We start from the raw sequence: 19,983 nt of genomic DNA, 5'->3' as shown, positions 1-19,983 counted from the left end.
AGTTGACCAGAGTGTAGGGCCAAGTTGACAGGCCCGAGTCGGTAAAGGTCCGAATCGTCGTGATTCCAATAATTTCACTACAATAGTGAGTAAACAGGGACGTTTTAAAAGTAATTTGTCACTGAGGATTCTTGGTACACCCCTCGCCCCCTATAAAATTTATGTGGTTACACCCACAGTAAAAATGTCTTTTTTGTCAGTTATTCTGATGATATAATTCAACTTCAGATCTATTTGTGTTTTTTTTACAGATCACCTTGATCCCAAATTATTAGCTATTAAATCCCATAGTAAGATAGCCGAGTTCCTCACCTTTAAATTGATATTTGAGTTCCCATGTTAATTTGATAAATTGCTAGGGCCGAGTTGGTAAAGGGCCGAAGCGTCCAGCATCCCCATCAAATTATGCCTGGTCGGTTCCCTGACAGTGTTGATTCGCCCTCTGAAATTTACGCAGGAGCAGAGGAGGATATACAGAAGCAAGGAGGGAGCTGAGAAACTGCAAAAAAGCAAAAGATTTGAAGAATGAGACGATTTTAATAACTATAACTATAAGTATAAGAATAGAATGAGATCTATACATGGAAACAGACGATAAAAGTTGAATGGAGGAATGAAATTAGAGAAGCGATCGCCTGTAGTGTGCAAATGCTGACCAATTGGAAATAGCTGAGCGAGTGAGGAGCACATTAGTTCAGGAAGCACAGAGAGAAAAGAAAAGCATATGTGACCAGATACCGGGGAATCTGAAGCAGTGACTACTTGAGTTAGGGACTGTTCAGTATGTGTGTGTGTGGGGGGGGGGGGGGCGTCTGTCAAATTTTCAACGTTAGATAGGTTCTCTTATGTTGGGAAAGGGAGTTTGCTGAGGAAGGGAGTTTGCCCCGGAAGGGGCTAAACTACCTTCCATGGCAAACTCCCGTCCTCGGAAAAATCCCTTTCCTGGCATAAGAGAACCTAGCCTATGTTGAAAGTTGCGAACTGAAAGTCTAGGAAGGAGGTTATATATATGTCTTGCTTGTCCATAACTGGGTTTGTTGATGACAGATGGATGACAGAAACAATGTAGTAACAAGGGAGCTACTGTTTCCATTCTATTTAGATTAGACGTACCATCGCACTCATGCCACTATCTTCAATTGCGTATTATTAGATTTTCACCTGCTGTCATTCAGGTCTTAAACATTGCCCCTGTACTATAACTAACATATTATTGCCTTATGCCTAGGTTACACATAGCCGAATTTGGCTCCCGACTCTCTCCCGACTATGGTTTAGGAGTGATTCGGGAGCTAGTCGGCTGTAGTCGGCTGGCGTTCGGCTGAGTCGGCTGGCGTTCGGCTGGCGTTCGGCTGAGTCGGCTGGTGTTCGGCTGCTCCATCCGAATGTTTTGAAATGTTCAAAACATTCGGCTCTGAACGGCAACTCTGGAATGGGTCGGTTGGTGGTCGGCTGGTGTTCGGCACGGTCGGCTAGTGTTCGGTTGGTGTTCGGGAGTAAGTCAGCAGTCAAATTAAATCTTAACCACGCCATAAACATTGCTGATTTACTCCCAGCTTGTTTCCAACTTACCAATGATTTACCCCAAGACCTTAGACAAATCTCTGCTAACTCATTCCCAAGCAAAAAGACTATTGCCAGAACGTAGACGAATCACTCCCGAACTTCACACGACCGACATCCAGCTAAAAACAAAAAGACCCATAAATGCCGCACTGGAGCTATATGTGATCTAAATTTGATCTCTTAGTGATGTTTACAAATAGAACAAAGGACATTCTTGATTAAAAACGAAAATGAGCACTCTTTTGAAAATCGCTGATTATGTGTATTTCAAGTCGAAAAAGGGTCGGCAATCGGTTGGGGATCAGTCGGGAGTGATTCGGCAGTCTGTGGCTAGAGGTCTGGATGGTTGGTGATAGGTTAGTTAGCATTTGGGACACAGTCGGGAGTAAGTCATTTACCGGTCGGGAGGTGTTCGGGACATGTTCGGCGCTAAAAAATAGGCGTGGCCTAAACTGGTCAGACTACTCCCGAACTACTGCCGACTTGGGTCGGCTAAGAGTCGGCTAGTGTTCGGGAGCCAAAGTCGGCTATGTGTAACCTAGGCATAATAGCATAATATGACTGTATCAGGTTTCTCAGTTCCTGTCTCACTTCCATCTACAGGAAAAAGATTGGCTTAGAGATCTGTACTGTCATGTGGAGAAGAACATTGTGGAGAGCTCTTCTTGTAGCATCAGCTACTTGACATTGGCCTTAACTGTTGTAGACCAAGTCTTTAGCATAACACCAGGTAAGTTGCTACAAGGATTGTTCAAAATACACATACATTGGGTCTTGGGTCTTTTTTTCCACTTGTTCATTCTCTGCCTCATTTATTCACTTTCTCAAACTAAGAAGAAAATAGGTTTATTTTGTACAGTTATTTGTTCTAATTCCACAAAAATTGAATTTTCCCCATTCATAATTTCTCGTGTACAAGAACTTAGTAGTACAACTTACCTTTGCATATTTTATATCTCTATTCCAGAAATGGAACTGCCTTTGTCATATAGGTTCATCTCGGTCCAGCAACTGGTACAAAGGCAGCACCAAGCCTGTTGTAGTCATCTGCCAACAGCAAATCAGACAGGACATAATAAAGACAGTACACCTGCCAACAGTAAAACAGGTAAAGTTAATAGAACTTGTCAAATTAAAAGAATATTAAAGTTTAAATTTGGTCTGTCAATGTCATCAACATATATATGTAATACATGTTGTGTAAAATAAAGTTTGAAAGACGTCTATGATTGACATGAAGTTGTTTTGTGTGTAGACATTTCTGCCAGGCCTCTTGGTCACATCCGTGCCTTACTCCTGGGAAGGTTGACGTCTGGACCTAACCGTCTCAGTGTGGGGAAAAATAACAGAGTTGGACAGCTTTATATTGAAGACAACACTGGTGCTGTACTTTGTGAGGCAGGTTGATTCCTTGTGTTTTACATCTACTGTAAATGCAGAAACTTTCCCGGTGGTTTAATGTTTGCGGTTTTCGCGGTGGCCCCTTCACTGCAAACTTAAAACTACCGCGAACATTTTTCCTTGGCAGTAAGAGACTACAGGGTATGGTGCTACCGCAAAATTAAAACCACCGCAAAAAGTCCTTTTTCCCGCTACTGCAAAATTAAATCCCCACAAACTTAAATGCATTTACAGTATTCTTTGTCACTTCTGTCACATCTTTTAATAAAGTTTTATAGTTTGAGTTTAATCTTGTTCATTGGGATTTCAGACTGGTACATATGTTTGCTTAGGTACCATCCTCCATTATAAATTATGCTAGCTCATCTCGAAAAGACTGAGCCAGTGGTAAACTATGGAGGTACATACTTAATCCATTACTGTCCATTTTAAATTAAAAGGCATGTAAATGTCATACTTAATGTATATCCTTTCAGAACTTGTAGAAAAAGATTGGTAGGTATTTGTCTGTGAGTGACTATTATTTTAGGTCTATGTGAGATCATCATTTTCAATATAGAAGTATTTCTTATTTAAGTACATGTAATTTCTTCCTAGAATAACATGGCACAAACAAGAGTACTTCCTCCAGTTGCCTTGTACACCATTTTTATGTAGCATTAGAGCGCTAGTGCGCTGCTATCAGCTGCAAGCTGCTATACAACATGCTTGTGTTATAAAATCTTACACTCATCTCCTGTTGATACAGACTGCCACATTGAAAACTGATGTATTTGAAGAGCTGGTGTTCCTCCCTTCATGGAACTACATTCCCTTTTCTCCCCATAGACAAGGTAAAGAAACATCTTTTCCTTTGAAGGTCATAAGAATGTATTTATCAGTTTTCCCAGTTATTTCTTACCTGAGAGTACATGGGGTTATGTCATTTAAATTGAGAACCTAATAAGTATAGGAAACCTTTGAACTTATGATATTGCTAATATGCATTGGATAATTTAGGAATTGGTGTAAGCCACTAGATCTAAACCAAATTTCCACAAAAACATCAACAGCTCATATGAACTATCTATACACAGGAAACAGGGGATATTTGGAAATAACAGTGCCACCTTGTCAACTGATCAATACTACTAAGGTCAAGGAACAAGACTCAACAGTTCTTGTCCCAGCAGCTGCAAACTTTCTCAACAACAGGTAACTTGTAATGTTTTGGCATTAGAAAATTTGTCGTAATTTTTCTGACATACCTTCTTCATACAGGATTGGGAGATTCACTATTTTCTTCATGTTTCAGGAAAGGACTAGTACTGGAGACCAAGGTAATCAGTATACAAGGGCAAGTTACTGGACTCACCACTATTCTCAGGTAGATTTATGTCTTCTCCAAAAAGATATGTCACAGTGTTGATTCTTTTTGTCTTTCTTTCTTTCTATCCATTTTTCTTCTGTGTTTGTCTTCTCTTTTCTCCTCTGTTGTTGGTCTTACCTTGTTCTACATCTGAACCTTTTGGTTATCCAAATGAGAAGTTCCCACAGTAGAAAGAGAATTTGTTGCGTTCAACTCGTTGAAGTTTGAAGGGATTTTCAGACTTCCATGGTTACAGTTACATTGTTAAAAAAGAGGTCATTGTATCTAGTTCCTTGTTTATCCATTGATCTAGTCTTTTACAAGTACTAGACTAAGTCTGAACCAGGTCTTTGAACTATGTGTTAAAATAGTGGTCTTTTTACTTTTTGTTGCAGGGTGAAAGAAGTTGTCTTTTTTATGTTCAAATTAAGTTCCACAACAGAGAAGCAACATGTCCCTGTCATCATCAAGGTATGTAAAAGGGGATAATGGCTTTAAATAAAGAGGCTTTTAAATAATAGTATGCAATATACTACAGATCTATCGTATTATGGAATGATACTGTGTAGATACTATTAATGCTGGGAACAATACTGTACACAGCACAGAAGCGACTTAATTCTTTGTACAGTATATCAAATATTCTACAGTCTATGGTCAAAACAGTATTATTTACATATAAGTTAGACCAGATATAGATGAGGATGAATTGAACTGAACTGAACTAGACCTTCTGTCCTGATAATGTAAAATTGAGGATGCCAGCAGTTTCATCTTTAAACATCCAAAAGTGGAAGTATTGGAGGACCTTACAGAAAATCATCCATAACACATTGCCTTCAACAATGATAATTAACCTTCTCCCTGCTGCCTAACCCTGTAACAAAGTTGGTGCCAAAAGGCTCCCTCAGCACGTAGAAGGTTAGTAGATAATTCAGTCAGCACCAAGGACAGCACCTACAACAATGTAAGCAATTTTCAAACCTAGGAATAGAAAAAGAAATGTAGTTCGACTGGATTGACAAGTTGTTGATCATGCTACTTAGGCCATGTTGATTGGATCATTTCGATGACTTCCCCAAAACTGTGTGTGAATAAAAAAGATTTGGAAAAAAACAGTAGCTTTCATTATGAAATCTAAGTGGTCAAGAATTTGTAGAACTTACAGTATGGTCAGAAACATTTTTTTGAAACAGATGAAATTGATGGGGGCACGGATGTCATCCATATAAACAAATCAACATGGCTTTACATCTAATTTTCTGCTCTGTTTTTAAGCACTAGAAAACATTAATTCATCTATCTTGCAAAACTGTTTTCTTATTGTTTTAGGGAGCCAACCTGATCCACTTATATCACCTACTGGAGCCAAGCCAAGAATACGTTATCACTAGCCTCAAACCAACCACACTGTTCAAAGTGAGACAACAAAATATTTTGTTAACTAGCACATATCCACTTTTCACTTTTTTCTAGAATGGATTAAAAAAATCCTTTGACACTTAGACCCAGATTGACATCTTAAACTTGCTTTCTTGTTCAATCTATCTGTATCAAGTGGGTTACCTTTCTTAGACATATTGTTAATGTTAATGTTAGATTGGTAATGTTGCCAACATGTTTGCTCGACTGTACTTCCAGAACAGTGCAGATAAGAAAAATGTGTACTGCTCCACAGCAGTGACCCGGTTTCTGCCACAGTTTGATGGATCTCAAGCTGTGCCAACTCCGTTGGTATGTTGCATCAGACATTTCCTGTCTCTGAGTTAATTGCGGCTAGTTGTAATGGTTACTTACGTCAAATCAAAGTCGCCGCCTTTATTCAATTTTGATGGTGTCTAAATAGATCAATTATGGTTTATGACATCCCAATAAGAAGTAAAAAAAATGTTTGATGTATTTTCAGTCAGTTCCGTCAGCACATGCTGTACCTGCTGGAGTAGATGGTGGCGCTGCTGAGACACAGTCCTGTTCTCATGGTGGTGAAGTTAGGCAGAATTTCCACTCCTACCAGGTATATTATGCCATATGCAGATCACATGAACTTGATGAAGGAAACTTGTACAGCCCATGATTTAACATTGATACATGAAAGTTTCTGAAATCCTCCGATAACAGCAAAGGTTATGAAAAATCTTTTGCATGACCTAAAGTAGCTGTAAACACGTCCTCTTTGTACATTGCTCTTCCAATATTACCATGCATAATCTCAGAGATTGATAGTCCATTGATTGCAAAGTTTCAGTTTGTATTTGTATCCTCCTTTTTGAATTCCTTTTAATTAAATCATCAACAATTCTCAGTTATTTTGTTGTGTGTTCACCAGGGTACAATCACTGCTTGTGTCAACAGTGATATCGGCATCTACCAGCTGGATGGAAAAGTCAGGTGGGACAGGCTAACTACATTTTGTAAAACAAATTTAGTAGAGTCATTATGTTTTGTGCATCCAACTTTCTCTGTGAATGATGACAATGAAATAGATAAATTGATTAATCAAAGTATCAATATTGTGCTTCTGTTTGCATTAACATTACAGGCCTTCATGCCTCACATTACAATTATCTCCCCATAACAGTCAGAATATAAACCACCATTAATATTATATGCATTCAGGCTGATTTTTGCTCCGTTTGTGACTGATTATTTTTTTTCAGCAGGCAAGATTGCTTCAGATTCACAGTATCATCTTTCCCTTGCCTGGATGCCATCCTACTTAGTGTATGCTTGGGCTTCTGTATGTTCTCTCCTGAACTTTTTCAGTAGGTGGAGTATATGAGCTCTGACATGATTAACAAGGATGGCATCCATGCAAACATTTCCTCTGATGTACAATAGGCTACATCTTGGTTATCAACTGCATGTGAATGAGGGCCGAGGTCTGAGGGTAGGAGCCTGTGTAGCAGTGTACAATGCTCATCTCGTGAAGGAACACATAGAGGTAAACAGCAGTGCCACTTCAAGTACCAAGCTTTATCTTAAGAGATATCAAACATTTGAGCATGATTTGGACATGTAAAGCTACCTGGATAGACAATAGGAATAGTCAAACAGCAAAGGCACTGTTCAAGACAATAAAGTAATCAACAATGTTTGTGCATTAGGGAGATCCTGTGACAACGTTGTGTTGTTGTACTGCCAGCTGTGTGATCATTCAGTCCTTTTCTACACGAAACTCACCATACAAGGTTAGTTTTGTATTTTCCTTTTCCTATAGTACCATAGTTTATCTGTTATCATATTTGAGTAGCCTATTAAGTTCCTTATTTCCTATTCTTTGGATTACTGTATGTAGTGTGAGTGTAACAGGACATTTCCATAATTAGCCACCCTCCAGTCATTCCGCTGCACTCTACCACCTCATCTACCATCTCAACCCAAACTTGTACGAGCTGCACTTCCTGCTTACTGCTGTCCATCAACTGAGGCAGAAGTTCACCTCTCTTGTCATCAGGTGGGTCAATGCAAATATTCAAATCAAGACATCTTTTTCTACCATCCATTCTTCAGGTTGCAATAAGTGTTTGCGATGAGTCCCAAATCGGGGTTGTACACTTTATTTTGGGTGTGTCCTTTATTAGAAGAAATACAGTTGTATTATGTTGTTTGTGAATCAATGTAAAAAAAGCATTTTTAGTGCTGAGAATGTAACCCCCAAATTTTCGGATGCCCTGTCTAATGTCTATACACCCTAGCTAAAAGCCTGTTCAGAGACTACATCAGTGTTTCACTCGGTTCAGGTACAGTGACAAAATGTGGTTTTATTTGTTTTATTGGTAGCATGTAACACAAAAGGTGTTATTACTAAAATTAGAAAAATGTATAATTGGTAAGGTCTGGAGATCTTAAGTTTGATATCTGTATTAATGGCATATTATAACCACATTTACAACAAAGCATTACTTACAAAATGTAAATCATGTGTTACATATGGTCATAGTAATATTGTATTTAGTCTACCAGTATATATCACATAATATTATACAGTTCTTACTAGTCATTATTTTGTTCTTACTAGTTAATTGTCGCAAATTATTTTTGCCATGATAAACTACATTGTTAGAATTAGAGAATACTTGTTGTGCAATCAAGTTCATGTACAACTGTGGTGCAACTGCAGTTTGAGTATAACTGTTGTCCTATCAAGTTTAATATTTTATGTGATGATGAATAATGCATACAATACTTGTGCCTGTAATACATACAATAGTGCGTACAATAGTGTGCTATAATGAGTACTGAGAGTAGATACTGCACAGGTCTAATCTGTGCATCACATGTTGAAAAGTAGAGTCATTTGAAGTTTGAACATTATCTGAGTACACAGCCAAATCACTTACAAATGACTGGCATTTCAGGATGCACAAGCTTTTATTGGATGTCTTTCATTCCATAAAAATCTGACCTACAAGCATACAACAATGTATAATGCATGGGGCAGCATTCACCTTGGCTTTCATGAAGAATTGAAGCTTGTAGGTCAAGAATACTAGAAGTTTCTTCTTACATTCAACTGCATTGTTGGTTCAAACATAATAATAGATCTGATTAGGTAAAATTGATCAATGTGCTTTTGGTTCTGCAACTATCTCAGAATTTTTGGTATTTGGATTGAAAGATTAGGTTTTATGCTATATAGTATAGTAGTCAATTGCATAATGAATATTATAAAAAACTTGGCAATCTTAGAATATGATTTAACAATAATGATACATAGCTACATGGCTAAATGTTTATCCTTCTATCTGATAAGTGAAATAAATCAACCCCCTTTAGCATTCAAGTGAAAGAAAAAGATTTTGGTGTTAAAGTTGAGGTTGGAAGAGCATGGAGCCAGGTTTTGGCCAGCAGGATTAGTTTATCCATGGAGCCATTTGTATTGTGGACTTTTTTCATGTAACAAACAGTTGGAATGGGATATATCATAGTCAATATCCTTGTCTCTGTTGTTGACATTATGCTTTAAAAACTCTATGTGAAGAAATAGATCTTCTGAATGATTGAATCCTGGCTTAAGCAGCTTTAGTTAATTTCAACCTTGCATAGTGTGTGTGGTTATCTGATGCTGCATTGCAAATCATTTAACGGAAACATGAAAATGATTGTTTGATGTTGTTCAACCAATTCAGATGGTCTCACCTTGAACCTAAAACAAGTATGTCAGAAAGTTGTTCGTCAGCACCATTTTACCCATCACTCCCTATGACCTCCTCCCACGACGAAGAACCCTGTCCCCACTCCTCAGGCTCATCCCATCTGACAGGCGCTTGGGTGAGAAGAGCTCACTGTCAGGACTCCCAGCAGATCTCTTGCGCCCTCGTCGGGGTGGTGGGCTGGGGGTGGACATGACAGACCTTCGCTTCCTCTGGGGCTTAACAGGCTCATGGTCCTGGTGTATTTAGGAATCAAGAGCAGTGTCGTTTACTATTAGTAACATTACCCATACACAGAAAAAGAGCAAACAAGGCTTAAGCAACAATTGTTTTTACATATTTGGTAAGAGCAGGTGCATCACTGAATATAAACCACAGAATAGCCTTTAATACATCAACTATCTCAGGGTGATGTGATGCCTATTAATAATTTAACAGCTTATATCAATAAACATTGAATATATATTATATTACATAACTTACATCGGTCACCATTGTTTCCTCTGTTGCAGTGATATCAGGTGCCCTTTCCTCGCCAGCCTCCTCCTCAGCTTCCTCTTCCTTCTCAACTTCTCCCTGTCCAGTTGTATCCTCCATCACTTCTTCTCCGTTTGTTTCTTCCACTTCCTGCTGATCCCCTTCCTGTTGAGCTTCTTTTACCCCATCCTCTTCCTGCTTACACTCCTCCTCCTGATCTTCCTCCTTCACTTCCTCTGCCTTCTCTTCATCCTCAATCTGATCCTCTTCCTGTTGAGCTTCTTCTGCCTCATCCTCTTCCTGCTCATCATCTTCCTTCTGGACCTCCTCCTGATCTTCTTCCTCCTTCACTTCCTCTGCCTTCTCTTCATCCTCAATCTGATCCTCTTCCTGTTGAGCTTCTTCTGCCTCATCCTCTTCCTGCTCATCCTCTTCCTTCTGGACCTCCTCCTGATCTTCTTCCTGCACTTCTTCTGCCTTCTCATCCTCCATCTGATCCACTTTCTCCCCATTCTCTTCCTTCTGGGGAACATTCTTATCCTCTTCCTGTTCATCCTCTCCATTTTCTTCATCTACCTGATCATCTCCCTTTACTTCCTCTGCCTTTTCCTCCTCTTGATCATCTTCCTTCTTGTCTGCCTCTATCTCATCCTCTTCCTGTCCATTCTCTTCCTCCTGGTCCACCATCAGATCCTCTTTCTGCTCTTCCTCTCCCATCTTCTCCTCCTCTTGATCTTTTTCCTCCTCTGCCTCATCCTGACCTTCCAACTCATCCTCTTCCTTCTTGTTCTCCTCCTTCTGATCCTCTTTCTGCTCATCTTCCTGTTCAGCTGCTTCCTCTGATGGTCCTTCGTCCTCCTCCATTTTCTCCTCTTCCATTTCTACCTCCTCCCCATCTCCGTCAGACTTCATGTCAGCTTCTTCATTCTCATCAGCTCCATCAGCCCCCTCATCTGTCTCCTCTTCTTTGTTATCTTTCAATGCTGCTCCATTTTCCTTTTCTCCCACCTCATCCTTCATTGAGTCATCAGCAGTGACCTCTTTCTCTCCATCTTCCTCCACAGATGTCTCTTCATTCACTTTCTCTTCTCCTCCCACTCCATCTATATTTTCCTCTTGAGTACCAACTTCCTCAACTTCAGGCTCCTTCTCTTGATCCAAAGTTGCTTCTTTCTCAACATCTTCCTAAAATATGTGAAACATCCTCATCTCATATTCAGTGATGTATGGGCATATAAATGATATAATTTTATGTTACACCATTGCAATCACAGGTCACTATTTTGAAGATCGGTCACCATTTGTCTGATTTAAGCAACGGTCACTGTACATTATATTTTTATGTACAATATACCTGGAAGGCAATCTTGCACTATTCACAGTACACTGTTGGGAAGTAATGGATTTATTATCCTTTACAAAATATGATGTACTCTTCAGTAACTTACATGTGCATGTGTCTGGTAGATTCCTTGTATTTGACAATGTCATCTTCATATAGGTTGTTTATTGTTTTCTGCTCTACATGTTTCCCGTTATTTGAAATAGAGTGACAGGAAATGCATGGCAAAGGTTAGAGTTGACAGTGTTAGGAAACAAGTTGGTAGAATTGGCAATTAATCAACTTTGGCTGATGATAGGTTACGTGGTCAATTGAAGACAGGAAGTACTGTTTTTGGTCTTGTGTTTTTGCAGGTATATATTTTCCTTATGTCAGTCACGTTTATGGTGGAGTGATAGATAAATATCAATGTATCAATGAACACAGGTAATGTGAATATTACCTTATTTGCATAGTTAATGAACTAGAGAAACTCAAAATATTTCATTTTTAGGTATGAGATCTTTGAACTCTTGTTTACATTGCTGTATGTTAAACTGAAGACAATGATGATACATGTCAACCACATTGTACCTGAACATCATTCGTCACCTGTGCGCCAGGTTCGGGATCAACTTGCTGCTCTTCTATATCTTCCACTACCACCTCAACAGCAGACGCACCACCGGCTTTCCTCTTACCAGCTGACCGACGACCTTTTCTGTTTGCAACCATGTCTGATTACATCAGAGGAAAGATTAAGATGTTATCAGCAGTTTATAGCCAGTGATAAAGTCTTTCGTAGCCGAACTAAAATTTCCCTCAAATCTTTTCCTACTCCGTATTTCCTTTGAGGTAGCAATAAAAGACTGGACTACATCTACATGTACACTGCTTCCTTTTGTTTGTCCAGGTGGGTTTGCCCATCTTGTACCCCATTGATGTACATTGTGTATGCACATGTAGGTTCCTTTGTGTTGACTCCCAGACTTTGATGATTACACATTGTCTGTGAGTCCTCCAACATTGTTCTGTTATCCAATGCAGACATGTTTTTTTAAAAGTTGCATTTTCACTGCCTGTTAAATATTCTAGTAGTTGTGGCATATTTGGGTACTGGTAGGGTCAGGAATGTATTCTCAGTCCCATTCAACATTGTAGCCTTAAAGTCTCTGTCAACAAATGTGAGTGCTACATGCAATGTCTGGAAGAAAAAGTGTACAAGTCATACATGTATGTATTATATACTTTTTTTTGTATATCTCGTCAGGTTGACATAAACCTTGTCCGGTTGAGCACTGACATGTACTTGCATGCAAATTTTGAGAAAAAAAGTTACTGATGGTATGAATATGATCTATCAAACAACCCCAGAGCAATTGGGTCCATGTTCATTTTGTGTATCAAGTCATGGAACATGCCTCAAATGCTGAGTCTGACATGTTCAGGTAATTTACCACAGTGGTGAATGTCAGGAGACTTACCTCCAGAGTCACAGCTGAGTCCTGACTTTTTTTTTGCTGGCGCAAAGGTGCATAGGAGAACTATCGTAGGGCTTGTAATGAAGCTTATGGAGGTCAGACAGCCTGTTCCCTCAATTAACCTAGATTTTAAAGGCAAAACTTGTCTCTGAACATGTTTATTTGCAACTGGGGGTAAGTCAAGGGTTTAGACTCTCCAGAGAGAAGCAGTGTTATTATGTGTTTGTTTAAATGGTAACGTTTTCTCACCAGTGAGAAAGTCTGTATGTGTTGGATTGGCTTCCTGGGATTAGATGTTTGTTTTTTCTCTATCATTTTAAATGTTCATTTATTTTTTCACCCTAAGTAAAATATGGAACCTCCCACACATGGTTACATGTGACTGCTGTCTGGGAGTGTTTGTAAGAAGAGAGGGGGGTGCTGATGTATATTTCTGCTCTACTTGTTAGTTTGCTTGACCCAGTTTTTAGCTGAAGATGTCTGAAAGAAAGTCTGTTCTGTTCTTTTCAAGACCAGTGTGTCCAAAGAGTAGAACCTGTGTGTAATAGAAATCCTTCAAAGATTCAGTGCAAGAAACAGAGAACAGCATGATGACTTGGACTGATCAGTCTTGTACCATTCCAAAATCTGTAGCAGGGTTATCATAGTCCTTGAACCGCAAAGGATAGATATAGCAAAATAATGGAATAATAGAAAATTAATACAGTTTGAAATTTTGAAGCTGATTCTTAATACATACTTAATGGGTAATCATTCCGGTGAGTTTGCCAAATTTTGCAAAATGTGTACATGTATTTGCCTAGAATATAGTGTTCCACAGCCCCATACCCTGGCCAACAATTATGGTCAACTTTTCAAAAGATGACCAAATTTGCATAATTCATATATAATGGTTTTGACTGTAAGCTCAGCTAAGCTTCAGAATTATGACATTCCTATCATCTACCACTAAGAAAAAGAAAATTATCATGCAGATGCAGTAATCAAATTATGGATAGCACTGTAACTGTTTCACAGAAGGCTAGTGATACCTTGATTTGCATCTAGTTTTAATGATGTTCTCCTTCACCAGGTAGTATGCTGCAAGTATGATATCCCAGTCATTTCCTGCAGATCCTTATTGCATGATTTGAATCAGATCCTCTATAAAATTAACGTGTTTTGTTAGAATCATGTAGCAACCCTCCCAACATTGCCGGTCTGCTGAGCTGCGGGGAGAGTTTACACCTCAGACGATGTGCCACCACAGTACTTATGAAAGTAGTATTTATGAAAAACCATGAAATTTCTTCATTAGACACGAAAATGAAGAACTGAAACGTTATCAGTATGCTCATCTCCTTATGGGAAACTTCACCTAAGCTAACTACATGTACCTAACGTTACAAAAACATCAAAATCCATTCAGTTCCTTTGTTATATTTTTATCAAAGATATCACTACAATTCCAGATATAATAGCTGCTACAGGTGTTTACATGTACAAAATATATGTCACTCAAGAGGTAGAGGCTTGTTCCCTAACACAATTCTCTGCAGAGATGTTTTTGTCTTCTGACCTAAAAAAAGACTGATGACCAGGTCATAGAGGTAGATGTAGATCTAGAGATTTACCAAGACCTGAACATGTAAACAGGTTTTAGTAGCATCAGCACAAGAGAGCTATTGTCTTCAACTTGTTCTGGATTAGTACAACTCTCTCCACACTTTCATTCAATTCCTGGGCATCATGTTGGTATATGCATGACTTGCTTTGCTTTGTTGAATCAAGCTTATGTTAGCTCTCCCTTGAGTTTCTGCTTTCTGCTGGATAATCTTGTCTTTGTGGTCAAGCTTTCACCTGTTTTCCATGACCTACTTTACTTAACGGTAAGTTAGATTAGCTTAAAATGAGTAGTTGTCATTTCTTACACATGCTGCTGCAGTGCTGTAGGTTATAGAGACTTCAGGCATAGTAAAAATGGTTGCTTCTCCGTGTTCCAATGCTTCTATCTATCGTTGTACTTAACAGAACACTACAGTCATATTCCTCCCGTTTGATTCATGGTGAAAGAATGATTCAGAAACATACTGAGACAGAAGTGATGTCTCCTTGTTTATCCGTGGCAATGCTCATTTGCATTGTCTTACACTTCACAGAACACTCCTTGAAAGCAGAACCAATTAATCAGAGGCTCCTGATTGCACCATCTGCCACTGGCTGTGTCGCCATTCTACCTGTCTAGGTGATTCATTGGTGATTAGAAAACTAGGATCAAAGCAATGTCGTGGTCACTGGAGGGTGACCTCATGTGGTATATGGTTGCGTTGTTTTCCAGACTGTTTATAAGGCATTTTAGCAGGTACATCAGTCAAACTTGTCAGGTGACATACATCAGGGTGTGTTTTGGAAGGTTTGTCATCTCATGTGGTTGTCCTTGAAATACCCGTGACATTTACAGGGGTACTATGTGATCATGACCTTTGTCAGCGTGATGACATGTGTACATGTATGTCATGAATATTCAGGAAAGATCACAAATTCTGTTCAACTTGTTTCTTTCATTAGACACTATGGAGACATGGAAATAAGGCCCGTCATAATTATCGTAACCTAATTGCCTTTTAATGGTGGGGCCGCGTAGCACAGTGGTAGTGTATTCGGCCCGTGACCGAGAGGTCGCCTGTTCGAATCCACCTGCCGTGTTGCCGGTCTTGTGCCCTTGGGAAAGGCACTTTACACGACTTTCCTCACTTTACTTAAGTGAAAAATGAGTCGTCCCTCGGATAGGACGTTAAATGGAGGTCCCGTGTATGGGGAGAGCCATACCCCATGCACGTTAAAGAACCCCCACACGTGCGATGGTGCGGTGTGCGTTGGTGCAAATCCTTCTGTCGGAAGTTGGTGATTCACTTCAAATCACCCGGATGGAGGCCTGGCGAACCTCTGTCTCGTATCAGCCACATGGTGAATTACATCATTCACCCGGACGGGAGACCTGGCGCATCCCCGTCTTGTAATTAGCCATACGAAAGGGTATGTCACCCCGTAAGGGGCGGTATAACCCCGTCGTGTGTAAACATGTGCAAACATGTTTACATTTGATCACGTCGACCGATGATGATGATGAATTGCCTTTTTATGTTGTTCCTTTGTTGGCTTGAAGAGATTGCTCAAGATGTGAACTTGTCGAAGAAAAAAATGTTGTGTCTCTGTTTGCCTGACTGACCCTAGCAAAAACCCATCCACCCCAGCTTTTTTCTTGGTCCGCTGCTAGTAAAGTTCATTAGATTTTTGATCTGACATCTTGGTCACAAAATCTTAAAGAGGTCCTGTATTCCACACTCTGTTAACAGTTAGAAGAGTTAACATAAAATGTATAGTAAATGTTGTTCTTCTTTGCCCAGTTTATATCTGACAGTGTATAATTTCAATATGTAATTGAAAATAGTAGTGCCTCATGCATATTAGTCAGATCACTTGCTAGTTCTGAAAATACTAGTAAGAGAATCCCTACCTACCGATCCTATTTTTTAAGGACCCTAACCAGAAACAGAACAGTTTTTGCTAACAAAAGAAAATTACAACAAAACAGTTGTTACAAAAACAAATTCAAACTGGCATGCTGCAGCACTTTGGAAGGGAAAATTTACATATTGTAGTATTAGTAGAACATCACGCAAAGTTGATCCAGGCGTGAGTAGTCCATGAATCTTGTGCAACATTCATTGAGCTGGTAATGTCATGCTATGGCTTATTCTTTTTTTATGTCATCACTACACTTTCCTGCTCCAGTACTCCACACGCTCCCTTCCTCTTGGGGTCGGAGCTTCCAGATCTTCCCTGGTGCATGGTTCGGGCAGGAGGGGGCAGACAAGAAGGTGTTTCATAGTCTGCTCCTGCCCACAGTCACAAGCAGTCTGTCCATCTGGGCTGAGGCCCCACTTTGCCATGAGTTTCTTGAGGTTATGCTATGGCTATTACAATGCAAATACATGTACTCACCAGTTTAAAGGACAATAAGGTATCCTGCATGCACCCCCACACTTTCATGTTTGGGGTCAAATCAGATTTCTTAAGAGAATGTTGTGGCTTTCCAAAGTACATATTGTACAGATCACAGCATTGGGGGAAGTGGTAGCAAAAATGAGTTTTTTTTTATGATTGAGCGTACCTTGAGTGGGGTTCATGTTCGCTTTATTGAAAGAGTTGCTGGTTAGCATAACAAACGTTATTAACTTGTGAACAGCTTGTGTTCAACTGGAAGCGGGGGTGACAATTTTCCAAAATTCCATTGAAAAACTTTCCCAAGATTCAACAAAAATGTTCCAGTATGGGAAGGAAAGTTTCTGACTTCATTGTGTTCAAATGCATGGTTATCAAAGCTTTTTAGACAGTGTTCTGAATACATGAGTCTGTGTACATGTGTGTACATGTGTACTTCTGACAGTTTTACTGATGTACTTTAGATAAGTCTCTAATTATTGCATTTTAGCCTGAATCAGTTCTTTGATGAAAAGTTAGGTATTCTGTCCATGGTGCTGAAAAGTGGTTTGCAAATACAAGAACACAACGTATAAAATGTCGAGGTGGCATGATTACTTCCTGTTAGCAGTCCATCAGTTCTGATGATGACGGCAAGCAGCATAATCACCACTGCGGAATGATTGAACTTCTTTGGATCTAATTGACCTTCAGCAAGCTGTAGATTGATCTATCCAGATCCTGCATCCAGGTCCTTCCATGATGAATGAATACAGTTGATAGACATTGTACTAAAATGTCAAACTATACTTGTTGACACACTTGCATTCCACAGATTTTCTTATTTAATTTCCTCCTTTGGTTAGGCTTTCCTGTTATAGCTGTTTTAACAAACAATGTATGTTTGCATCTTACCACTTTCTTTGGATAATGTTGGCTTTATGTGTGATATTGATAATGATAAAGTCTAGCCTCACTTGGTCATTTGAAAACACAAAGTCTACATTGTAATGATTGTGACTGAAGTGAAATGTTAATATCTATGTTGCCTGTGCAAACTGAATATGACTTTATACTAGTAGGTAGGGCTGGGTATCGGTACAGCGTACCGGTACCAAACCGGTTTTCCTCATTGGACCGGTCCAGAAAAACCGGACCTGAAAAAATTAGGCGGACCGGATGTTGGACCGATTAGAAAATTAACAGATTATTTTATCAGGCATTCACACGTTTTGGCGCTTGCAGGTGGAAGAAAATAACAAGAGTGAAGTAGAGTAGAGTTTATAGTAATTTCTACCAAGTTTTACAGCCAATCGTACAGGTACAGTTAGCGTTGTAGGATTTTAAAACCCCAGTGTAAGTCTAATACTCCACTAAACAGATTTCTTTGTAGTGAAATGGACCATTGGTATCAGTCATACTGCATCAGGTCCAGGTTCAGGTCCGGACCAGGACCTAATCCTCTGGACCTGAACCGGACCTGGACCTGAATTTTCTGTACCGGTACCCAGCCCTACTAGTAGGTATACTTTGACTTTCCAATTGGAAATTAAACATGCTAACTATACAATTCATATGAATCTCTTGTCCATGTCAAAAAAGATTCTGTACCCCCTGTAAGTCTGAAAGACTTGTCAGTATTACAATGTGCCCAGTGAAATAGAAACTAGCCATACATAGTTATGCAGTAGGTGTCTGAAAGCTTATTGTGTATGGTCCAGCATCCATTATAGGCTTTCATGTCTGAATGGCTTTCCTGTGGCATTCTGATAAATGCTCAGTAAGGTAAATACATATTAAGAAACTGCCCATGCGTGCCAAGAGGAGAGTTCGTTCGAGAGGCTAAATCAATGCAGATTGGTCCTTTGTAGCTTGGACAGCACCATTGGCAAACTACTAGTATCCTATTGAGGATTTACTCCTGCCTGCAGTAAGGCGCTTTATAGCATCCACCTACTTGTCTTAAACATTGATCCCACAATTACGTATCATATATATCAACTTTGTCCTCTTGTAAAGCTGCACCAATGTAATTTCTTGGTTCTCTGATTGTTCTATAAAATTGATATAATGGGCAAGCAGAAAAAAGGAAATTTTATAATAGACATAAATCTGCATGTGATGTTGAATTGTAAATAATGATTCAATTATGCTGATAGGTATTTGTCATATAATATATTTGTACATTTGTATTAAGTACATTTCAGACTCAAGGCCTGATGATTGCTCTGTTGGTATTTAGTAATTGTGGTTTAGATAAATGTAGGGACAAACATATTAGTGCAGACTAGCAGTCAAGCATCTACAGCTTCTTAGATGTTGACTTTTGACTTGATTTACTTGTAATATTTGGAACCAGAAATTAGTTGAAAATTGGAAGTGAAAAAATGATGATGAATACTTGTAGTAGTCTGCTTTTGGGGTACATGTTGTATTGTCTGGGATGTTGATTCAGTTACTGTCATTTTTGATGTAACATCTGACACTGCCTTTTATTTGCTGTTATATTTGCATGCAAGTAGCCCCTCGGGCAAGCCATCACCGGAAAGTCTGTCAGTATCAATGTCCACAAATTTTTTTTGATCTCTTGTATCATGATGACTTTCAAGTTCCTTCTTGCAGCCCAAATGTTTAGTGTGTGCTATACATGTTTGGTATTAGTTATAATATGTTCCCATTCCAGTCTTGGAAAGATTCAAAAATGATGTAGTCTACCACTTTGGTTATCTTTTTATTGCAGCAGGTCAAGGCTACATTAGGAAGCAGATTATTGTAATATTCTTAAAGGCAGGCACATCTTACCTTTAGAATATTTACAATAATAACATAATGATATCTTATATTCAATTTGATGGATCATACACTTTCTCTGTCCCCAACATATATTGATATTGTTCATATCCCCAAATAGACAATTTCTGATATGAGATAAAACTGAATAAAATACTGGTAAGTCTTGCAATCAAGTTCAGTAGATCAGTACAATCAATTTAACCAAGGACATTCTTGATTTAACGGTACATTTTGCAAATCATTTCCCACACATGATAGTAGCTGTTAGGGGAGCTCTGAGGGGGAAATACATGCATCACCCAACTGGTACCTTTGCCAGAGTTGGAAAAATTGATGTGTTTGTGGATTAAAAGCTTCCCACCACTACATCATGCAAACCTGAGAGTGCATTGCTAGGATCCCCTTTTCTTCCAATGACAGTTTGTTGTTTGAAATCCTTTCAAGCTAGTAAGAGAGGTCAGTTACAACATGCTAAAAGAC

The 19,983-nt window shown here is 39.1% G+C and overlaps 1 protein-coding gene across 1 annotated transcript in view; it reads left to right on the top strand.

Moving 5' to 3' along the window:
• LOC118409042 (CST complex subunit CTC1-like) overlaps positions 1-19,983 on the top strand; it is a 94,592-nt gene that overhangs the window by 2,545 nt on the left and 72,064 nt on the right. Inside the window, exons 2-15 of the mRNA XM_035809915.1 lie at positions 2,170-2,296; positions 2,534-2,674; positions 2,822-2,964; positions 3,716-3,800; positions 4,044-4,161; positions 4,262-4,333; positions 4,711-4,786; positions 5,648-5,734; positions 5,957-6,049; positions 6,222-6,329; positions 6,642-6,703; positions 7,154-7,256; positions 7,420-7,503; positions 7,642-7,769. Coding sequence (XP_035665808.1) covers positions 2,170-2,296; positions 2,534-2,674; positions 2,822-2,964; positions 3,716-3,800; positions 4,044-4,161; positions 4,262-4,333; positions 4,711-4,786; positions 5,648-5,734; positions 5,957-6,049; positions 6,222-6,329; positions 6,642-6,703; positions 7,154-7,256; positions 7,420-7,503; positions 7,642-7,769 — 1,427 coding nt within the window. The remainder of the gene's footprint in view (positions 1-2,169; positions 2,297-2,533; positions 2,675-2,821; positions 2,965-3,715; positions 3,801-4,043; positions 4,162-4,261; positions 4,334-4,710; positions 4,787-5,647; positions 5,735-5,956; positions 6,050-6,221; positions 6,330-6,641; positions 6,704-7,153; positions 7,257-7,419; positions 7,504-7,641; positions 7,770-19,983) is intronic.

Source organism: Branchiostoma floridae, chromosome 2 (genome assembly GCF_000003815.2).
Source record: "Branchiostoma floridae strain S238N-H82 chromosome 2, Bfl_VNyyK, whole genome shotgun sequence".
Lineage (NCBI taxonomy): Eukaryota > Metazoa > Chordata > Leptocardii > Amphioxiformes > Branchiostomatidae > Branchiostoma > Branchiostoma floridae.
The sequence above is the reverse complement of the archived record's forward strand: the minus strand, read 5'-3'. Positions and strand labels throughout refer to the sequence as shown.